Below are 23851 nucleotides of genomic sequence, written 5' to 3' on the forward strand. Positions count from 1 at the left end.
GAAGCTTTTAATATGGTAGACCATTCCATTCTTGTGGGCTGGCTAAGGAGTATTGGTGTCTCTGAAGGGTCTTTGGCCTGGTTTGCCAACTACCTTTCTCAAAGAGTGCAGTATATAAAGTCAGAACATCTGCTGTCTCAGGCTCAGCCACTGCCTTTCACCAAGGGAGTACCCCAAGACTTAATCCTAGGCCCCACACTCTTCACAATTTACATCAACAACAGAGTTCAAGCAGTAGGAAGCTCTCTCATCCATGTATGTGCAGATGATACAGTCTTATACTCAGCCAGCACCTCCCCAGATTTTGTGTTGTACGCAATAAAACAACATTTTCTTAGTGTCCAACAAGCTTTCTCTGCCCTTAACCTTGTCTTGAACACCTCCAAAACAGGTCATATGGTTTGGTAAGAAGAATTCCCCTCTCCCCACCGGTGTGATTACTACCTCTGAAGTTTAAGAGCTTGAGGTAGTCACCTCATACAAGTACTTGGGAATATGGCTAGACGGTACACTGTCCTTCTCTCAGCACATCAAAGCTGCAGGCAAAGATTAAATCTAGACTTGGTTTCCTCTATCGTAATCGCTCCTCTTTCACCATAGCGACTGGAACGAGCTGCAAAAAAACCACTCAAACTGGACCGTTTTGTCTCCATCTCTTCATTCAAAGACTCATGGACACTCTTACTGACAGTTGTGGCTGCTTCACATGATGTATTGTTGTCTCTACCTTCTTGCCCTTTGTGCTGTTGTCTGTCCAATCATTTTTGTACCATGTTTTGTGCTGCTGCCATGTTGTGTTGCTACCAATGTGTTTTCATGTGTTGCTGCTATGCTATGTTGTTGTCTTGTCGTGATGTGTGTTTTGTCCCATATATATGTATATATATATATATATTGTTTTTTTAGATCACAGCCCCTGTCCCCGCAGGAGGCCTTTTGCATTCTGGTAGGGCTCTCTAATTGTAAATAACAATTTGTTCTTAACTGACATGCCTAGTTAAATAGGCATAGTTTACATAAAAATCAATATAAAGTCTTACAGAGTCCTGCTGTTCTGTCTTAGGTTCAAATATGATTTGAAATCTTTCAAAAACTTACAGCGCTTGGAGTGTCAGATGGGGGCAGTTTGCACGTTTGAGATATTTCTGTTTCCACTGCACCTGAAAGCTCAGTCAAGCACAGTATTTGAAATGATTTTGAATAGTATTTGAATCCAGGTATGCTGCTGTAACAGTAATATAACAGCTCTCTGTAACTTTCAAGGTTTCAGGTCCACTCTATCTCCACCTCTCTCTTCCTGCATTCTTACAAAGGCCTGATGTTCAGACCTAGGTTAAAATAATTTCTAAATAGTATTTGAAATAATATGTGCTTGATTGAACTTGTCTGGCTTAATTGACCAATATAGTAGACCCAAAAGCCACATTTGGCACTCTATGCAGGCTAGATCAAAGTATATTTTTCATGTTTTTAATTATTATTTGATCCCAGGTATGCTGCTGTTTACAGTAATATACCAGCCCTCTCCTCCATAAACCTTAAGGTTTCAGGCCTACATTTCCATGCTACATATCACACACCTACAATCTGTAGCAAAGTTCAAACCTCGACATCTCGTCACACGCCTACAAACAAATACAAACCCACATACAGGTGCAGGCTAACTCAGAGCGATATGAAACATACTCCCGCTTATGTAAACGCATGCAGACTCCCTCTTAGATCAAATTAAATGTTTTTATGAAGCCCTTTTTTTTACATCAGCAGATGTCACAAAGTGCTTATACAGAAACTCATTCTAAAACCCCAAACAGCAAGCAGTGCAGATGTCGTAGAACGGTGGCTAGGAAAGACTCCCTAGAAAGGCAGGAACCTAGGAAGAAACCTAGAGAGTGTCGGGGTAGGTTCCTTGTTCCTTGTCAATCATTGGCTTATTGGTAAAATCAGCAATCAGACAATATCTTCTTTAAGTAAATCAATCAAACCTTTATTAATGCAATTGCAGACAGAAGTTGACAACGGAAACACAGCATGTTTGTTTCAGAGCAAATCCTGCAACTCCTCCTGAGAGTGCAGCTGATTTTATACATGTGATCACTCCCTGGTGGTATGATCATCTACGTCAATGTATGTATACAGCAATATGCTGAGGTTACCTTATAAGACAACCTAGTACAGTAGCTTCTCTGAATTCATTAGCATTGTACACTGTCACACAAGATCAAAATGTCAAAACCAGACAGTGGTTACACTTCTCTTTATCTAGTTTCGGTCTGACTCAGACCTAGCCTGCAAGCACACTCTTGCAACAGCTAGGGCATAACCACAAAGACTAAAATAGATGGCGTGTGGAACGTATAGTGGTAGAGTTTTTAGGCACATAGCAACCGTATCTATTATAAGGCCTGCAGAAAAACATATGAATTTTAAAGTCCCCTTAATTAATAATTGGGGGGGGGGGGTCAGTCCTCTTCTGGCTGTTCCGGTTGGAGACTATAAGGGTACCTGGCCATTAAGGCCAGATTGTTCTTCAAGATGTTCAAACGCTCATAGATGACCAGCAGGGTCAAATAATAATCACAGTGGTTATAGGGGGTGCAACAGGCTAGTACCTCAGGAGTAAATGTCAGTTGGCTTTTCATAGTCGAGCATCCAGAGGTCGAGACAGCAGGTGCGGTTGAGAGAGAGTGAGAGAGAGAGAGAGAGAGAGAGAGAGAGAGAGAGAGAGAGAGAGAGAGAGAGAGAGAGAGAGAGAGAGAGAGAGAGAGAGAGAGAGTAGAAAACAGCAGGTTCAGGTAGCACATCCGGTGAACAGTTCAGGATTCCAGGCAGTTGAACAGTTGAAACTGGAGCAGCAGCACAACCAGGTGGACTGGGGTCAGCTCGGACTCATCAGGCCAGGTAGTCTTTAGGCATGGTCCTAGGGCTCAGGTCCTCCGGGAGGGGAGGGAGAGAAAGAGAGGGAGCATACTTCAATTCACACAGGACACCAGACATAACAGACTGCTCCTAGCCCCCCGATACATAGACTATTGCAGCATAGATACTGGAGGCTGAGATGGGGGAGTCGGGAGACACTGTGGCCCCGTCCGACGATACCCCCGGACAGGGCCAACTAGGCAGGATATAACCCAACCCACTTTGCCAAAGCATAGTCCTCACACCACTAGAGGAATATCAACAAACCACAAACTTACTACCCTGAAACAAGGCTGAGTATAGCCCATGAAGGTCTCATCCAACGCTGAGCCCAAGAGGGCGCAAACCGGACAGAAAGATTACGTCACTGACGCAACCCACTTAAGTGATGCACCCCTCCAAGGGAGTGCATGGGAGAGCACTATTAAACCAGTGACTCAGCCCCCATAATACGATCAGAGGCAGAGAATCCCAGTGGAGAAAGGGGAGCTGGCCAGGCAGAGACAGCAAGGGCGTTTAGTTGCTCCACTGCCATGCTGTTCTCTGTCGCATCCCTGGGCCAGACTACACTCAATCATAGGATCTACTGAAGAGATGAGTCTTAAATAAAGAGTTAAAGGTCGATACCGAGTTTGCATCTCTCACATGGATAGACAGACCATTCCATAAAATGTAGCTCTATAGGAAAAGCCCTGCCTCCAGCTGTTTGCTTCACAATTCTAGGAACAGTAAGGAGGCCTGCATCTTGTGATCATAGCATACGTGTAGGTACAGTTCAAGTCAGAAGATTACATACACTTAGGTTGGAGTCATTAAAACTGGTTTTTGAACCACTCCACAAATGTCTTGTTAACAAGCTATAGTTTTGGCAAGTCGGTTAAGACATTGACTTTGTGCATGACACAAGTCATTTTTCCAACAATTGTTTACAGACAGATTATTTCACTTATAATTCACTGTATCACAATTCCAGAGGGTCAGAAGTTTACATACACTAAGTTGACTGTGCCTTTAAACAGCTTAATGCCATGGCTTTAGAAGCTTCTAATAGGCTAATTGACATCATTTGAGTCAATTGGAGGTGTACCTGTGGATGTATTTCAAGGCCTACCTTCAAACTCAGTGCCTCTTTGCTTGACATCATGGGAAAATCAGAAGAACTCAGCCAAGACCTCAGAAAAAAATTGTAGACCTCCACAAGTCTGGCTCATCCTTGGGAGAAATTTCCAAACACCTGAAGGTACCACTTCATCTGCAAAAACCATAGTACGCAAGTATAAACACCATGGGACCACGCAGCTGTCATACCGCTCAGGAAGGAGACGTGTTCTGTCTCCTAGAGATGAAAGTAATTTGGTGCGAAAAGTGCAAATCATTCCCAGAACAACAGCAAAGGACCTTGTAAAGATGCTGGAGGAAACAGGTACAAAAGTATCTATATCCACAGTAAAACGAGTCCTATATTGACATAACCTGAAAGGCTGCTCAGCAAGGAAGAAGCCACTGCTCCAAAACTGCCATCAAAAAGCCAGACTATGGTTTGCAACTGCACATGGGGACAAAGATTGTACTTTTTGGAGAAATGTCTGGTGAAACAAAAATAGAACTGTTTGGCCATAATGACCATAGTTATGTTTGAAGGAAAAAGGGGAGGCTTGCAAGCCGCAGAACACTAACACCGGAAAATGATGTGGATATATTGAAGCAACATCTCAAGACATCAGTCAGGAAGTTAAAGCTTGGTCGCAAATGGGTCTTCCAAATGGACAATGACCCCAAGCATACTTCCAAAGTTGTGGCAAAATGGCTTAAGGACAACAGAGTCAAGGTGTTGGAGTGGCCATCATAAAGCACTGACCTCAATTCTATAGAAAATGTGTGGGCAGAACTGAAAAAGCGTGTGCGAGCAAGGCAGCCTACAAACCTGACTCAGTTACACCAGCTCTGTCAGGAGGAATGGGCCAAAAATCACCCAACCTATTGTGGGAAGCTTGTGGACACAACGTTTGATCCAAGTTAAACAAGGGTCCAGGGTCCAGAATAACACTGAGGTCCTTCACAGTTTAATTTGGGACCATTAAGATTAATTGTCAGATCCAACAGCAGATCTGTTTGTTTCTTGGGACCTAGAAATGGCAACTCTGTTTTGTCCGAGTTTAAAAGTAAAACATTTACCGCCATCTACGTCCTTACGTCTGAAACACAGGCTTCAAGAGTAGGCAATTTTGGGGCTTTACCACGTTTCATCGCATAGCAGTGAATGTTGACATTGTGTTTTCCGAATTACGTCACAAAGAGGTAGAATATATATTGAAAACAATAGTGGTCATAAAACGGAACCTTGAGGAACACCAAAACGTACAATTGATTTGTCAGAGGACAAACTATTCACAGAGACAAACTGATATCTTTCCGACAGATAAGATCTAAACCAGGCAAAAACTTGTCCGTCTAGACAAATTAAGGTTTTCCAACCGTCTTGAAGGAGTTCCCACATATGCTGATTACTTGTTGGCTGCTTTTCCTTCACTCTGCTGTCCAACTCGTCCCTAACGATCTCAATTGGGTTGAGGTTGGATGATTGTGGAGGCCAGGTCATCTGATTCAGCACTCCATCGCTCTCCATCTTGTTCAAATAGCCCTTTACACACCCCGGAGGTGTGTTTTGGGTCATTGTCCTGTTGAAAAACAAATAATAGTACCACTAAGCACAAACCATATGGGATGGCGTATCGCTGCAGAATGCTATTGTAGCCATGCTGGTTAAGTGAGCCTTGGATTCTACATAAATCACTGACAGTTTCACTAGCAATGCACCCCCACACCATCACACTTGCTGGTGGGAACCACACATTACATTTACATTTACATTTAAGTCATTTAGCAGACGCGGAGATCATCCGTTCACATACTCTTCGTCTCACAAAGACAAAGACAGTTGGAACCAAAAATCTCAAATTTGGACTCATCAGACGTGTGGACATATTTCCACCGGTCTAATGTTCATTCCTTGTGTTTCTTGGCCCAAGTTAGTCTCTTCTTATTATTGTTGTCCTTTAGTGGTATTTTTTTGCAGCAATTCAATCATGAAGGCCTGATTCACGCAGTCTCCTCTGAACAGCTGATGTTGAGATGTGACTGTTACTTGAACTCTGTGAATCATTTATTTGGACTGCAATCTGAGGTGCAGTTAACTCTAATGAACTTATCCTCTGCAGCAGAGTTAACTCTGGGTCATCCTTTCCTGTGTCGGTCCTCATGAGAACCAGTTTCATCATATCGCTTAATGGTTTTTGCGACTGCACTTGAAGAAACTTCTTGAAAGTTCTTGAAATTTTCCAGATTGATAGACCTTCATGTCTTAAAGTAGTGATGGACTGTTGTTTCTCTTTGCTTATTTGAGCTGTTCTTGCCATACTATGGACTTGGTCTTTTACCAAATAGGGCTCTCTTCTATATACTATCCCTACCTTGTCACAACACAACTGATTGTCTCAAACACATTAAGAAGGAAAGAAATCCCACAAATTAACTTTTAACAAGGCACACCTGTTAATTGATATTTATTCCAGGTAACTACCTCATGAAGCTGGTTAAGAGAATGTGAAGTGTGTGTAAAGCTGTCATCAAGGCAATGGGTTGCTGCTTTGAAGAATCTCAAATATAAAATATTTGGATTTGTTAAACACTTTTTGGGTTACTACATGATTCCATATGTGTTATTTCCTAGTTTTGATGTCCTCACTTTTATTTTACAATGTACAAAATAGTAACATTTTTGAAAAACTCTGGAATAGGTAGGTGTGTCCAAACTTTTGGCTGTTACTGTAGGTCCGGAGACATGTTGGACAAAACCCACTGAGTGTATGATGGTTCCGAAAGCCTTTTGGAGTGGGTCTGTGAACTTTTCCATATGAATATTGAAGTCACCAAAAATGTGAATATTATCTGCCATGACTACATGGTCTGATAGGAATTCAAGATACTCGGTGAGGTACGCTGTACATTGCCCACGAGGCCTGTAAACAGTTGCTATGAAAAGTGTTTGAGTAAGCTGCATAGATTCCATGACTAGAAGCTTAAAAGATGAAACCAGTCTTTTTTTTGTTGGTACATCTTTGCGGGATGCGCGGGGGATATGGTCACAAGTCTAACCAGAAGGAGAGGCCTCATTTAACACAGTAAATTAATCAGGCTGGAGCCATGTTTCAGTCAGGCCAATCACATCAAGGTTATGATCAGTGATTAGTTAATTGACTCTGACTGCCTTGGAAATGAGGGATCTAACATTAAGTAGCCCTATTTTGAGATGTGAGATATCACAATCTCTTTCAATAATGACAGGAATGGTGGATGTCTTTATTCCAGTGAGATTACTAAGGCAAACACCACCATGTATAGTTTTGCCCAACCTAGATTGAGGCACAGACACGTGGATAGCTGAGCTGACTACACTGACTGTGCTAGTTGGAGACTCCACTAAGCTGGCAGGCTGTCTAACAGCCTGCTTCTTGGCCTGCACCGTATCTCTTTGTTTAGCTAGAGGAGTTATAGCCCTGTCTATGTTGATAGATAAGATGAGAGCACCCCTCCAGTTAGGAGGGAGTCTGTCACTCCTCAGCAGGCCAGGCGTGGTCCTGTTTGAGGGTGAGTCCCAGAAAGAGGGCCTATTGTCTACAAATTATATATTTTGGGAGGGGCAGAAAACAGTTTTCAACCAGTGATTGAGTTGTGAGACTCTGTTGTAGAGCTCATCACTCCCCCTAACTGGGAGGGGGCCAGAGACAATTGCATGATGTTGACACATCTTTCTAGCTAATTTACACGCTGAAGCACATTCAAATGCATTCACTATACACATACATAAATCCTCAGCAAAAATGTACACATATCCACAAACACACTCATGCAGACAAGACATTCATTTGTAGAGACAAAATTCCAAACATTTATGTCCCGTGTGCTGTTCAGCTTCGGCTACATCTCTCACCCAGCTAGAAATGTAGGGATCCAAGAAATAGCGAGAGAGCGAGTGAGAGAGCGAGAGAGAGAGTGGGGGGGTTGTAATGCAAGGTTTACACTATTATCAATTCAGTTCTTGGGAGAGTGAGAAATATGGAGAGAAAGATGGAGTCTCTGCAGCTGCATTTCATCATGTGATTGACATCTTGGATTTGATTTATTCATAATTCAGTGTGAGTGAAAGAAGTTGTCCATTTTAATTGGCACAGCTCCATCCGACTCAATGGGAGAGATCATTGATGATCATATGTCATATTGTACATTCAGAGTTGTGTATGTAGTAGTAGCTGCAGTAGTTATACATGCCATATGGTCATAGCAACCATATAACACGGGAGAATATAGCCGTTTTAAATTACATTCTAGTCTGACTAAATGAGAGACATAATTGGGGATGTGTGAACCTCAGGCTTTCTGCATGATACTTACTGTAATGTTCCATTTACTCCTTCGTTTCCTCTCTGCCACTCTCTGTGAATCGGTCAGTTAAGCCAGCCTAGCGTGACAAGCCCGAGCTAGTCCTCCACTGACTGATCTGTTCCAGTGGTTTAGCTGATCTGTCCAGGGCATAGTCATAGGAACGGTTTCCCATACACAGATTAAGCCTAGTCATGGACTAAAAACCATGCTTAAGGACTAGGTTGAATTTGTGTTGGGGAAACCAACCCAGTTAAAGCAGATTTGTAATGATTAGTACTGCTATGCAAACTGACTGGCAGAGATGAGATGGCCCTGGGATGGGGTGGGCTGAGCTGAGCAGGAGAGGGGAGGGGAGTTCATGGCAGGACAGGACAGGACTTGGATGGGTTGGGCTGGGATGGGCAGGGTAGGAGAGGGCACACACAGAGGTGAGCTGACCCCCTCTGATACCTCACACTGTCCTGTAGAGTCACGACTGCTGTGTACTGTGCACTGAGAAAGGTCAAAGAGAGAGGGGGATGGAGAAAAGGGAAAAGGAAGGAGAGACTGAAGGTGAGAGAGAATGTGAGACTGAGTCTTATTTATATCACCATACTGCATTACTGAGAGGACATCAATAACCCATATAACACTGTATATTTTGGGTCTTGATGTAATATCTTGCAGTATTACAGCTAAACCTATAGGTTGAGCACTACTTTGATTCTTTACTTCAGGGTTGGGCAACTCCAGTCCTCGGGGTGCTGATTGGTGTCACACTTTTGCCCCAGACCCAGCTAGCATACCTGAATCCAATGATGAACTAATCATGATTTCGGTTTAGAATGCAATTAGTTTAATCAGTTGTGTTTACAAGGGATGGGAGAGAAGAAAAGTGTTTACAAGGTAGTGGGAGAGAGGTAGTAGGATAAAAGAAGGAGACATGTATGGTGCCTAGAGTACTGGCGGGTCATCCTGCTGCTGTGGTTATGGCTGTGGTTCAGGGGCCGTATGCAGGGCTGGCCCTGGGCACGAGCAACGATAATCGAAATTTGGTGGTGTAGAATTGTAGGAAGTTAACTTTAAAACATAATTTGTTCTCTTTGCAATCAAGAGGGGTACCACTAAAATGCTTTACCCGTGAGGTGAAGGGCTCCCAAACCAAATCTCGCTTCTCAGAGTAGGATCTTATTCATTGTTAGCTTGAAGTCAAAACTGATCCGAAGTCAGTACTTCTACTACTCTGACAAGGTTGATAGTATATCTATGGCCTATGGCAGGGTTTCCAAAACCCTGGTTTTTGCCCTACCACTACAGAACTGATTCAAATAGTGAGTGAGTGAGTGAGTGAGTGAGTGAGTGAGTGAGTGAGTGAGTGAGTGAGTGAGTGAGTGAGTGAGTGAGTGAGTGAGTGAGTGGTGAGTGAGTGAGTGAGTGAGTGAGTGAGAATCAATTCACCTGAACCTGTATGTGAGGGGTAGGCAACGTTGGTCCTGTAGTGCCGCAGGCACTTCATGTTTTGTTGTTTAAAACACCTGGAAGACCAGGTGTGTTGACTTTAGGCAATCACTGAGCTGATCAATTAGCTCAGTTGGTCAGGTGTGGTGCCTAGTTGGAACAAAATCCTGCAGTACCTGCGGCACCCCAGGAACAGGCTGCCGTGCTTGTTCTTTTGCCTGCAACACCTTCAGAAATCCTTTTTGGTGATGCAAATTAGGCACACCTTCCAAACACAAAATTAGTTGCTAACCGTTGGGTGATTCATTTACACATTTAAATTGGGTTCTGACATGTATGTGATATTTCACAGCTATTTAATGAAGAACAGTGTTGCCTTATGACTACTGTCCCTTTAAAATACAGTTTGAAGTACCAGCAACACCAAAAGCAGCTACAAGATGGTGCTAGAGTCTTTAACATCATTAGTTTTACTGTAAAGGCAGTGTTGATAATGATAGTTTTGGGGACTTTTGAATTAAGCTTGGTTTTGTGTTAAAATCGTTGATGTGTGTGCACTTTTTTTATTGGATAATACATGCTTGTTATCCTTATTGTGTGCCCTACAAAGCATATGTACAGCTCTTATTTGCCTATCTCACCTTAATATGCCCACCACAACTTCTGATCAAATTCTGAACTGGTGGAGTATTTAAATCAAATCATAATGGACTTTAATTGCTTGAGGTTGTTCATTATATTAAGGTCAACTTGAATAATTATCGGTACCTTTAACATCTCGGGGTCCATGGGGGGTGTAGGAGTGAGAAACGTCACCTGCTGCGGCTTGGGATAATTGCCGCGTTCAAAACAACTGGGAACTTGGAAATCTCCGATTTCCGACATCAGTGCGTTCAAAACAACTGGGAACTCTGAAACAAATGATCTCAGACTGAGAGAAATCGATTTGAACGGTCATCCATCTCGGAATTCCAACTCGGGAACTTGGGCTTCTTTCTAGAGCTTCAACTTTCCAACTTGAAGAGCACCTACTTCATGATTTGACGTCGTATTTTTTCGAGTTTGGTTTTTGGGCAATAGAAGCGCTCAGCATTTTGCGTGCAGACAGGTGGGGAATTTTAACGGGAACCGCCCTTTCCCCTATTTCCTCTTGGGGCGCGATTGAGGACAATAACGGCGAGCAATCCGAGATTACACCAGCCGAGCAGACACGGACCCCCGGTGGCACGAGGAAGGGAGTCTCGAACCTGCTTGACGCCATCATATTTGCGCGTTGCTTGCGTTGGTATACAAATTAAATAAAGTGGTTTCCCCAAGGGTACTTTGGGAAAGGTGATGGTTCTATGTGGAACCACAATGATTTAAAGAACCCTTCGAGCTCTTCAATGGTTCATTACGGTTCACAAAAGGGGTCTTTGCTCTTTTAGGGAAAATTAAAACATAATGAAACGGCTCATCAGAATATATGTAACTATGGCCGGTAACGGTGTTTTTTGTATTAATTGAGAACGTTGTCGCAATTGTTCTCAGGGATCCGCAGTTGTTCCAGAGGTAGTTCACTTCATATTCACCTTGTCAATTAACACAATAATAACACCTAAGGAATGTTAGCAATATGATATGGCTGACAAGAATACAAAATAAAAAACGGCGGTTCTTCAAAATGATCTAGAAAGATTCGTTCAGACTGAGAAAGATTCTTTATGGAACCATTCTCCACAAAGTTAAATAAATAACCGTAATAAAGGCTGCTATATAGCCCCAAAAAGAGTTGGAACCATAGTGGAACCCTTTTTTTGGTGCTATATAGAAAACATTTGAATGGGTCTTTATAGCACGGTGCATGTTCCGTGAAGAATCTTGAAAAAATGGTTCTATATTGCACCAAAAGGTTTACGCTACGGTTACAAGCCAAATAACCCATATCTGGCAGTATACATGTCCATTGTTTTGTGTGTATATATATATATATATATATATATATATATATATATATATATATATATATATATATATATATATATATATATATATATATATATATATATATATATATATATATCTGCAGGCACCTCCTCCTTTTGGAACAGCCTGTGTGTAGTCACTCGCACTTATATCCAAGAGTGCGCGAGGCAGGAGGCGGACTGAGGGCGTGAACGAAAGAGGAAGGGAGAACGGGAAAGCCACCAGAGCGCGGGACAGCACAGAGAGAGAAAGCCCTGTCAATTGAATTGAAAGAGATAGGCCTGTCCATCCAGATTTCTCCATCTCTAACCCACTCCTCAATCTCACTTTTTCACGACTTTCGGGTCTGTCCGATTGGTTATCGAGGGTTTATTCTCGTTAACGTGATCCATACCTGCCCCGAGGTTTTTTTCCAGCTCCGAACCATTCCGCCATTCACCAGTGATGACCAAGAAACGACCGACCGAAACGGGGCTACGGGTGTTACACCAGCAGGCTGTGGCTTCACCGGGCAACATGGCTTGCCTTGCTCGTTTCTCACCGGATTGTGCTGAAATAGAATGCAGCTAATTTGGGTTAAACACAGAGTGAAGAGATGTCGGTACCGTTGTTGAAGATCGGTGTGGTGCTGAGCACTATGGCGATGATCACTAACTGGATGTCGCAGACGCTGCCCTCCTTGGTGGGGCTCAACACCACCAAGATCACCGCGGAGAGGGCAGGCTACCCGGACAGGAGCACCGGAGTAAGTGTCACCACAAGTTTTCGTTTTTCGCGGCTTCATTTTGGCTGCGTATTATTTACCCAACTGTTACTTATGTTATTGTATTCGCTCTCAATGGTTCATTAATTATTAAACGTATAAAAGCCCTTCTCTTTGAGCTCTTTTTGTTTTTTTGCTTGACAGGGACACTAGTGTATTTTTATGTTGTGCTGTCTGTTTCCAGCGCTTGGTTGGCTCTCAGATCTTAGAGCAAATGGAATTGCAGAGGCATGGTTGATAACGTCTTTCTTAGTTTGACATCACTCGAGATAGAGAGAGAGAGAGACTAGTTGTAGGTTACTGTATTTTCGAGTTGAGGCGGGGGTAGCGCGCTGAGGTGGAGGAGAACAAGGGCGCCCGGTGGAAACTGAGAGCGGTAATGGACTTGGGTGCTGTCATTGATAAAACGCTGCAAGGTGAAAATTGAGTGAAAATGAAATTTCGCGGCCAGACATTTACAGTGAAAGCAGCTGGGTTCATATTTATCTCCCGGATTTCAGGCACCCTCAGTGGGGTCTCTGATTCTCTGATCATCGAATGAAAAGCGCAACCGATACATAATTGGGTCCTGTTATTACTCGGGGCAGAAGGCTTCTTCTCTTTGTATCTTTGTCAAGCACAATCTGACCTTTTAGTTAATCAAAGAAAATGTAATTATTTATTAAACATAAATATGCTAATTCTTCGTGAAATAAATGTTGAAACCTGTAGAGAAAGAAATATTATATGTGATTTTACGCAATGAGGTTGAGTAAGAAATAATTAATAAAACGCACTCCTTGATAATGGTTTACGTTTTTTTGTCAAAAAGCTATTTGATTAGAACATAAACCATTTCAATAATTAAACCACAAAACAGTACTATCTGGTCCGATATAAAGGTTGCACTGTAATGAAGGGCCGACATATTACAATATTACGTCGTCATTTTCGCTTATTACATGACAGTCAAAATGTTGCGTTATTACATAGCAATAACTAGAGTCATGTGTTTAGATAATACACGGCTCTGGTAATAACATCCGTGTTAGCACTCTGACTTTGAGCTGTTCTCCTGTGGGATTTTTATTTATTTTTTTACTTCCTCTAAACCATGCACACAAAAACATCTAGGGGTTACAAAGTACATGAGGACGGCGTGGGGGGGGATTTTACATTTTTCAATCACCTGAAATAGCTTTTCCTTGTTGTCTAGAGCCATAATCATAATGCTTAATTATATGTATAAAAATATAAAATAAAAAGTATATAATGACTAAAATAACCATTTGAGCTCTTCAATGGTCCCTTACAGTTCACAAAAGGGTTCTTTACTCAGTGATAATTAAAATGTAGGACATGCTGAGAATATTGTTGTGTAACCGTGTGTCAGAGTGTCATTCCAGTTTGTCTCATGTGTTGTGTTAGGCCAGTATCTGCGTTTAGTCGGTCGAAGTGCTTTGGTCTTGTTAATTGAGAACGATTGATGAAATCAGTCTGTTCTCAATTCTTTCTTCAGGGACCCCCATCCGTTCCAGTGGTAGCTCACTCGACTCAACATGTCGATTAACACAGTAATAACACCTATGGAATTCTAACAATATAATATGGCTGACCAGAATAGAAAAAAACGGATTGTTATTTGAAAGAATCTATAAAATGACCTTTCATGTTGAGAAATGTTTTTTATATCACCATACAGGTTCCATTTAGAAACGTATTAGCATGGTTCTTTATTGAACCTTCAAGAAAGGGTTCCCGCTATGGTTACAAAGCCAAATGACCCATATCTGGCGTTATTTAGAACCATTATTTTCTTGTGTGTGTTCTTGTGTGTAGTTGACCATCTACACTTTTAAGTTAATTGTTGGTGACCTTTTTGGTTCCCTTTAGGGCTCTAAGGTAGGGATGACAAACTGCATCCATGCACATCTATTCACTCTCAGCAGTACTATGGCCACCGGACATTTGACTCAGGTTAATATTCACTATTGGAATAGGCTTCTCTTGCACCCTGGTCATGATGTACAGTCAAACGATGGATGGTGGAATGAGTGTATGGATTCAGGATCAGGACACTGTTGGCTTTTATCTACAGTAGTAATGAAAGTGCTACGATTTCAGATTAGTCCTGCAGATATGTAATGGAGAGAGAGAGAGACTGAATGGAATGGAAGTGCATCGCTATCAGATGAACAATGCAGATATGTATTGGCTATTTCCTATGTTCGTGCCACCAGAGCTGTAGATACATTTACATATGGAGCCAGAGTCTTTGGCTGGAAGGTTTTGCGATGACTAAATTCTAAGCTATCTGCACTCTAAAAAATTCTGTAGATATTTTTGGCCAACCGTGAGAGTGAATGCCATTCCAGTTAATAAATTCTGTCGTATTGTCAAGGAATTACAAGGGTTGAGTCAGTTAGTCAAATACTTGGTGGAGAGTGTGGTGAATCGGTGGTGGCGATGATGGTGATGTTGTCGTCTGTCCTGCAACGTTAGGATGTGTTAGTTATCCTGTGAGAGGTTTTGTTCTGAAAATACTGTGGTCTATTATGACCCAAGCTTATGGTCATGTTGCAGCAGTGTGTAGGAGGGAGATGTAACAATTGTGCAGGAGGGCACGAGACGAAGGAATGCGTCGTATCGGTGGAGAAAGTTGTGTGTTAGCTGTGGCGGTGCCCATGGGCCTGGAGATCGGGTCTCCAGTGAGACAATAGGCAGGTTGAGGTTTCCCGGGTCCGAGTAGTACAGACAGTGTCGTATGCCGAAGCAGTGAAGAGAGGGGTAGAGGAAGATGGGTACAGCGTGGGGGATCCCGAGAGGATTTCTGTGAGTAGGAAGAGACCATTAGAGAGGGATGGGAATAATATGCGCTTCAGTAACGTGGGTTTCTTAGCATTCATAGACGTGGTTGTCAACTGAACCGCAGAAATGCAACGTGAGTTACAGAGAATTTGAGGTTGTGGTGGCAGCTGCAGAGAAGTCCTTGGGTTTGTGAGGTTTTACTGCAGAAGATTTGCAGGGGGTGTTTAGTGGTTGTTCTTTCCTCCCAGACCTTTGGCCTGGAGAAGGATTAGATAGGGTTAAATAATGGAATTAGGGTAGTGTTTTTTTAGTGAGGGCTAATAATTGTCAGGGTCATTTTCCTTTTCCCCCAATTTTGTATTACCGGAAGTTAGTAGTAGGTGGCGGTGTATGCAACTAGAAGTTGGATGCGAACCGCCAACCCAATCCCAAAGTAGAAGAAGAAGAGTCACTGAAAGTAACTTGAAGAGGACTCGTGATGATTTGTTTGCATTTCTTCCGTCCAGAGGGCGCGTGCGCTCACAGCCACGCACATTGGGACAATAACTATGACTTGCTTTGCTCTTTGGAGCAGGGTGCCATTAAAAGGATTGATGGTGTTAAGTGCTGAGGAGGATCAACTGAAATGGAAGATTCCAGGTGTATGTGACGCCCGCCATTTGGTGCGACGCAGACCCAGTGGAGAGCGTGGTGAAACAGAGAAGACACTGTCTGTCCTGCTGAGTTTTTAACCTGACAGCCATGGTTATCAACTGTACAGCATAAATGGAACGTGAGTCACAGAACATAAACGTTGTGGTGGAAGCTGCAGAGAAGTACTTGGCATTACAAGATTTTACTGCAGAAGAGTAACACGGGATGTTGATTTGGTAGTGTTCTGTCAGCCCAGGCCGTCGGCCTACAAAAGTGTCCGTGCTCAACCTTAACATGTGTTGACTGTACAACAGAACAGATTAATTTGGAATGACATTTACTCAAAAAAAAATACTATCCGTAAGTCTAAGCCATGCCTCTATTCTTCTGCTCTGACCCGGTGGATCATAACTCAGTAACCCAACTAAGTGAGTCAACTGGCTGGGTCAAACATAACCCAACGTGTTGTCTGTCCACTATTTACCCAACACTGGGTTGTTTTTAACCAGGCATTTGTTTGAGTGTGGGCCTCAGCTGGTCAATCACTCAGGGACAAGGATAGAGACATGTCACATCAACACCGTTGTCAGATCCCTATCAGATTGTGGTCAATTGATTGTGAGATCAGCACCACATCCTTTGATGACCTCTCAAGCTTTGTAGGATTCTGCATATCCAGCTTTGCCCTGTCTCAATGTGAACATGATTGGACTGTGTTCATTGTTTCATTTTGACAATCTCACACCTCATCCTTGTATTGTTAAATAGTTGGACACCATGGCCTCCCGGGTGACACAGTGGTCTAGGGCACTAGCTGGGTTTGCGCCCAGGCTCTGTTGCAGCCGGCTGCGACCGGGATGTCTGTTGGGTGATGCACAATTGGCCTAGCGTCGTCCGGGTTAGGGAGGGTTTGGCCGGTAGGGATATCCTTGTCTCATCGCGCACCAGCGACTCCTGTGGCGGGACGGGCGCAGTGCTCGCTAACCAGGTCGCCAGGTGCACAGTGTTTCCTCCGACACATTGGTGCGGCTGGCTTTTGGGTTGGATGCGCGCTGTGTTAAGAAGCAGTGCGGCTTGGTTGGGTTGCGTTTCGGAGGATGTGTGGCTTTCGACCTTCATCTCTCCCGAGCACGTACATGAGTTGTAGCGATGAGACCAGATAGTAACTACTAACAATTGGATACCATGAAATTGGGGATAAAACGGGTTAAAATATTTAAAAAATATTTAAAAAAATAGTTGGACATCAATAACTTTGATGAAATACACAAACTTGAGTATCTCAAGGTCTCAACCAGTTCGATTGGCTGCTGTTCCCCTCTGTTTGCATTTTTCTTATTTTTTTTATATTTTTTTAACCTTTATTTTACTAGGCAAGTCAGTTAAGAACAAATTCTTATTTTCAATGACGGCCTAGGAACAGTGAGTTAACTGCCTGTTCAGGGGCAGAACGTCAGATTTGTACCTTGTCAGCTCAGGGATTCAAACTTGCAACCTTTTGGTTACTAGTCCAACGCTCTAACCACTAGGCTACCCTGCCGCCCCTGATGATTGGATGGAGCGGGGTGGGAGGTTGGAGGAGTTTAACAGTTCTCATCATGGCCATATGTCCCCGTGCTTAATCCTTTGTTCGTGTGCATCCCACAGAGAGACATTATGTAAGTGCCACTGTGGAGAGACAATAAACACGGAGTACTGAGGGTTTAACACAGCTCCACCACTCCAAGTGGTTCTATATGTGACCACATGCCTACAGTGTATGTTTGAAACGTGTGGCCAAGCTAAGCCAATGCAGTCAGAGAGCAGGTGAGGATGGAAGGGGTAGAACACGCTATTTGTTCAACAAATCCCTGACAATTGGATTATAGGATGGATGCTTTTGTTATTTTGTTATTCCATTTTTCCCCGAACACCCATCCACCCTCCCTCCCGCTCTTTCTCTTTATCTGTCTCTCTTTATCTCTCTCTCTTTCTTCCAGGTGTTGCCAGCGAACCCAGAGGAGTCGTGGCAGGTGTACAGTTCAGCCCAGGACAGTGAGGGGAGGTGTGTGTGCACCGTGGTGGCACCGCAGCAGTCCATGTGTTCACGAGATGCCCGCACCAAACAGTTGAGGCAACTGCTCGAGAAGGTAACTAAACGGAAGAAAATATAGAAACGCAACATACAACAATTTAGAATATTTTACTGAGTTACAGTTCATATAAGGAAATCAGTCAATTGAAATAAAGAAATTAGGCCCTAATCTATGATTTCACATGACTGGGAATACAGATATTGCATGCGTCTGTAGTAAGGTAGGGGCGTGGATCAGAAAACCAGCCAGTATCTGGTGTGCCTCATGCAGTGTGACATCTCCTTCGCATAAAGTTGTTCAGGATGATGATCGTGGTCTATGGAATTTTGTCTCACTTTGTCTCACTAATGGCTGTGCAAAATTGCTGGATATTGGCGGGAACTGGAACACACTGTCTTACATGTCGATCCAGAGCATCCCAAAGATGCTCAATGGGTGACATGTCTGGAAGAACTGGGACATTTCTGGGACAGCTTCCAGGAATTGTTTTGATTTATCGCGCCCGTTGCTAGGATGGTTGTTCCAGTTTAGATGGTTTAGGTACTTGTAATCGTCTTTGTTATGTCCGCCATCATAGCAGTCATTCTGAGTGCAGGTTGTGGGTGATACAATAATCAGGTTGTTGGATATTCTCCCACTGGTTTGATTCTGATAGTAATTACTTACTGCTTCACTGACTTGTTGGTTTTATGGAGCCTGTGAGTCAGGATTTTCAGATGCGAATGGCCAGGATAGCTGATTGCCTTACGAAATGTATTAAATATGGTCATAAAGGTTTTTACATTCATTTGAAATACTTTCACTTAGGTAGTCACGTGAAGGCTTCAGGGGTAGAACGTTCTGAATGTAACAACCATGTGTCTCTCATTAACAAACACAGTCATACTGTGGGTGGTTATTTCTTACATTCATTTGAAAGGCATACAGGCAAATATGCAAACACAGCTTTACACCCTACCTACAGTGTTAAAATAACATCCCCAGTGTTAAGTTTAAAATCTAAACACCTTGTGCTGAATTAACATGTTCTTGTGTTTAAAAAGTGTTGCAGCAAATTAACGTGTGCTGGTATGTACAATCTAAACACTGTGATGCATTTGGATTGGAATTCGAAATGACTTGACGTGCTGAAAAAAAGTTTCACAGAAAAGTGTTTGGTTGTGTTAAGATGGTTGTCACCCACACCCACCTGCGGCCCCATCCTCATCCGCCCTGTTGTTCATGAGACAAGAATGGGAACCGGGAACCAGTCAGCCACTAATGAGTTCCATGGAAACCTCCACCGAGTCACCGTGGAGTCACTGTTACATCACCGCACACTAGCCAAACAACATGACAGATGATGCAAGCCAGCTCAATGCACATACAGTGCAGCAGGGATTTACAAACTCGGTCCTGGGGTCCCTCCCTGGGTGCACGTTTTGGTTTTTGCCCTAGCACTACCCAGCTGACTCAAATAACCAACTCATCATCTAGCTTTGATTATTTGAATCAGTTGTGTAGTGCTAGGGCCAAAACGTGGGGGGCGGCACAATTTGGAAAACCCTGCAGTACAGTGCTTAGAGAAGGAACAATTACCAAATGTTTGTGGTATTCATGATGCATGGTTTCTGCTGTTTTGGCTAGCAAATGGTAAAGCTAATCTCAAAATAACCCAGAGTGTATCAGAACAGTTGGCGAGTGTCCATAGTATTGCTCGAGCTGCCAATAAGTATGATTGACGCATAAAGATCTCTCTTCATTAGACTAAGTGATTTGTTGTCCAGTCACGTCTGTGGACTTGTCTGTGGCATACGACAGGCAACTAATGATACATAGCGTTATTATGGACAGGTATAGAAATAGAGTACAGTACATACAAGAGAGGATCAGGCCCTTTTTTGTGCCACCAGTTAGTACCAATCAACGATTTCCCACAAAGCTAAGATGTGCTCTGCAGAAGTTAGACTCTGAGCCCAGACCATAAAAATAGAATTGCTAGAATGGGAATCCTATTCAAGTCAATGTTCTGTGATAGAAGAATCGGTGGCCATATTTGAGTGTAGGCATACCCATCTCCATGTCTTCCCTGTTCTCCCCAATGTAGGTCCAGAACATGACCCAGTCCATCCAGGTGCTGGACCAGCGGACACAGAGAGACCTGCAGTACGTGGAGAAGATGGAGGTGCAGCTGAGAGGTCTGGAGACCAAGTTCAGACAGGTGGAGGAGAACCACAAGCAGAACACTGCCAAGCAATACAAGGTATAGCAGCAGACCAGTACACCTACACCCACCATGCTGGGGCTATAGGGGCCATCACCATCACCACCACTCATCTGATCAAAACCACCTCCATTCACCATGGATTGGTTTATGTGTGTGCCCACTGCCCACTCTGGATATGGTCCAGCATCAGATGATAAACAATGACATTCTCAATCAAAGTTGTGGATGTGCTGGGTCCCTTCACAGATAATCAATGGAGAGCACTCCCAAAAATGTCAATTTCAATACTTATGTATTACCCATGCATGTTTGACGGATGAGTATTGATATTGAACCATTGGAGTGCTGCAAATTTCCTTCTTCTATAGTGCGCCTGGAGTGCTTTTCATATTCTCTAGGAAAAGCTCTCAGAATTGAATGCATCAGTATGTGTCAAAATGAATTGTATTGGGACTTAAGACTTTTGAACAGGAACATTTGGGAACCTCTCTTACCGAGAAACAGTCTTCTTTCTCCACAGCAATAACCATTGCGACAACAACTACCACTGCCACTAATACTAGTAACGATAATGAATTATAGTATATGAGCTGGTACTGGGGGGATTCTAGACCATTCAGTGGGCACATGCAAAAACTATCATCAACCAGATATTAATTCATTGCTTAGCCTTCCTTCCTTCCTTCCTTCCTTCCTTCCTTCCTTCCTTCCTTCCTTCCTTCCTTCCTTCCTTCCTTCCTTCCTTCCTTCCTTCCTTCCTTCCTTCCTTCCTTCCTTCCTTCCTTCCTTCCTCCCTCCCTCCCTCCCTCCCTCCCTCCCTTCCTTCCTTCCTTCCTTCCTTCCTCCCTCCCTCCCTCCCTCCCTCCCTTCCTTCCTTCCTTCCTTCCTTCCTTCCTTCCTTCCTCACACTCCTCACACTGCTTCCTTTTAAATGATTATCGACAATCCAAGTTTAGCACCCCTTTTTTTTATTGATTGATTTAACTAATCAATGAAAGAGTAGATCCACCAGTAAGGTCATAGCTAACCAACTACACCTTTTAAACCACATAATCATTAAGCTACACCTACACATTGGTGTTACTTTCCTGGCATTCAGAAAAGCACATTTGTACATATTGTACGTCTCAACATAAACAGCCGTGTCGATGACAATTTGCGAAACAACAATTTCCACCCCCTGCACTCCTTTCGGCGTGTGTACATCTCCCCACCTTCATATCACGAATGCAAAAATCAAAGCCTGTTTAACATGTTCTCTAATCCAGTGTGTACATTACTGTGTGTGTTGTTTTGTGTCTGTTAGATAGGTTAGTGAGCTAGATGTCAAAAGTATGTTATTTTCTTGCTTGCAGGGCTAACTTTAGGACATGTAAAGAGAGAAGAAGAGGCAGGTCAATCCCATGTTCCACCTGAACTGGGCTACCACAGTACTGAGCATCAAATAGTTCATGAGTGACCTTTAGCACCTTTAGTACTACTACTAAGAAACCCCACCTACCGCCTTTCCCAACCAGCCAGTCTACCTACCTATCTACCCACCACTGGTCACTTCCTGCATGTTACTGTTGCAATGTTTTCCATCCAAAAGCTTTTTCAAAAGTAAACATTGAGTTATTTACAATGATTGATATTGTTGTTTTGATGATTATGATTATTGTTGTTTTACTTTAGTTTATTTTTTTTGTCTATGTATATTTGCTCACTAAAGTCTACCACGTACGTACAAACATTAGTGAGGATAAAATCCCAGACACTTTTGTTGTGTGTGACATGTCAACGCATGTAACCTTTTGGAGATGTTGCATTTTAAACGATTGATGACCAATAAAGCGCTTTCCCAATTGTTTCCTGGTGTACTGGGAGCTTGTGTGTTTAACGCAGCGGCTCGTCTCCATTAGGATGGAGCCTCCTGCTATCTCGCCGATACGGTGGAACACACACTGGGTTTGTTCCCTCAGACACACACACACACACACACAGGTACAAACACTGTACACCCACACACACACACACTAACAAACAGGGTGCTGTTACAGAGTTGTGTATTGTCAGAGAGTCAAGATAGGCAAGGCTAGAGTAGTCAGGGCCAGATAGGTGTTTTATCTTTTTTTCTTTTGCTGCTTGTTTGGAGTCTCTTATTTTTTTGTTCGCCAAAAGCATGACACTGAACCCAGCTTATTTTAATCCTTTCAGGCCATAAAAGCGAAAATGGAGGAGCTTAGGCCGTTGATACCAGTGTTGGAGGAGTACAAGGCCGATGCCAAATTGGTATTGCAGTTTAAGGAAGAGGTCCAGAACCTGACGTCAGTTCTAAGCGAGCTCCAGGAGGAGATGGGAGCCTATGACTACGAGGAACTCCACACCAGAGTGTCAAATCTTGAGGAGAGACTCCGAGCATGCATGCAAAAATTAGGTAGGCGGAGAAAGCTTCTGACACACACTCACACGCTATGGCTGCGTTTTACACAGGCAGACCAATTCAGATCTTTTGCCAAATAATGGGTCTTTTGACCAATCAGACAGGCTCTTTTGACAATAATTGGGCGAAATATCAGAATTGGGCTGTCTGTGTAAACAGCCTTTGCACACTTCCAGTGTTCATGGACAAGTTCTTTATAGTTTTAGACTAAAGTGAGAGCTTCAGGCACATGTAGTACACACCTCAGAAACGTTCAACATCAAGGCGCACAGTGTACGCAATGGATACACAGTGTACGCAATGGATACACCTGAAAAGAAACACACAATCCCTTTTTTTTAACACATTTGAAACACACCTTAGCTTCTTCAGAGATCTCATGAGCGGACAAAACTATCACATACATGTTATCTGTGCATTATGTCTATCTTCCACACAGGTGTTTCAAAACAACTGCTTCTCAATACTCTATAGGCCCACCTTTGTTTGATCTCATTTTAAGAAAACAGGATCCCATATGTTTGCCTCAATCTAGCCTCTGTTTAGCCAATGTGGTGATTGACAGCATTGACAGCATAGATGAGTTGTATGCACAACCCACGCCCAATTTTAAAGTGTGATTCACTTATTCGTAAACATATTCTGTCACGCGTGTGCTGAACACACACACATTACTTCCTCTCTGCAACCTACACACTCTCACTCACCCTCATTTTCTATTTCATGTCCCCCCCCCCTTTATTTGACAGTGGTGGCCCCCTGCTTACTACCAGTACATGATTATTCGAGCACCGGTCGTGGTGTCGTCACTCACAGCTTGTGTCCTCAAATTGGCTCCCTTTTTCCTGCAACACCTATAGTGCGCTACTTTCGACCAGAGCTCGATGGGCTCTCTGGTCAAAGTAGGGCACTATATTGGGAATCGGGTGCTATTTGGGACACACGAGGAGATCAATCCACGTGCAAATCCTCTTATCTATGTAGAGTTCTGTGAGGATGAAGAGACACAACTGCAGGAGACAGTCCACCCAGCATACAGTAGTAGTAGTAGTGCGAAACAATGAAATTAAATGATTTCACCGCTTTTAAAAGGAAATGCCAAAAATGGCTAAAACATTGTAAAATATTCCTCTATCTCTGTCAGGTCCACATTGGGTAGACATCACTAGAAACACAGGATCTATATTACTTTGGTTTTTCAG

The 23851-nt window shown here is 43.1% G+C and overlaps 1 protein-coding gene across 3 annotated transcripts in view; it reads left to right on the forward strand.

Annotated features, from left to right (window-relative positions):
• The window catches only part of LOC124007225 (noelin-like), a 61431-nt gene that overhangs the window by 22505 nt on the left and 15075 nt on the right, over positions 1-23851 (forward strand). For 2 of the 3 annotated variants that reach the window (XM_046317631.1, XM_046317629.1), the window contains exons 2-4: positions 17926-18075; positions 20108-20263; positions 22424-22643. In XM_046317631.1, coding sequence (XP_046173587.1) covers positions 17926-18075; positions 20108-20263; positions 22424-22643 — 526 coding nt within the window. Of the gene's footprint in view, positions 1-11935; positions 12509-17925; positions 18076-20107; positions 20264-22423; positions 22644-23851 lie in introns of those variants that run through there. The other variant, XM_046317628.1, reaches the window with a different exon arrangement.

Source organism: Oncorhynchus gorbuscha, linkage group LG20 (assembly GCF_021184085.1).
Source record: "Oncorhynchus gorbuscha isolate QuinsamMale2020 ecotype Even-year linkage group LG20, OgorEven_v1.0, whole genome shotgun sequence".
Classification (NCBI taxonomy): Eukaryota; Metazoa; Chordata; class Actinopteri; order Salmoniformes; family Salmonidae; genus Oncorhynchus; species Oncorhynchus gorbuscha.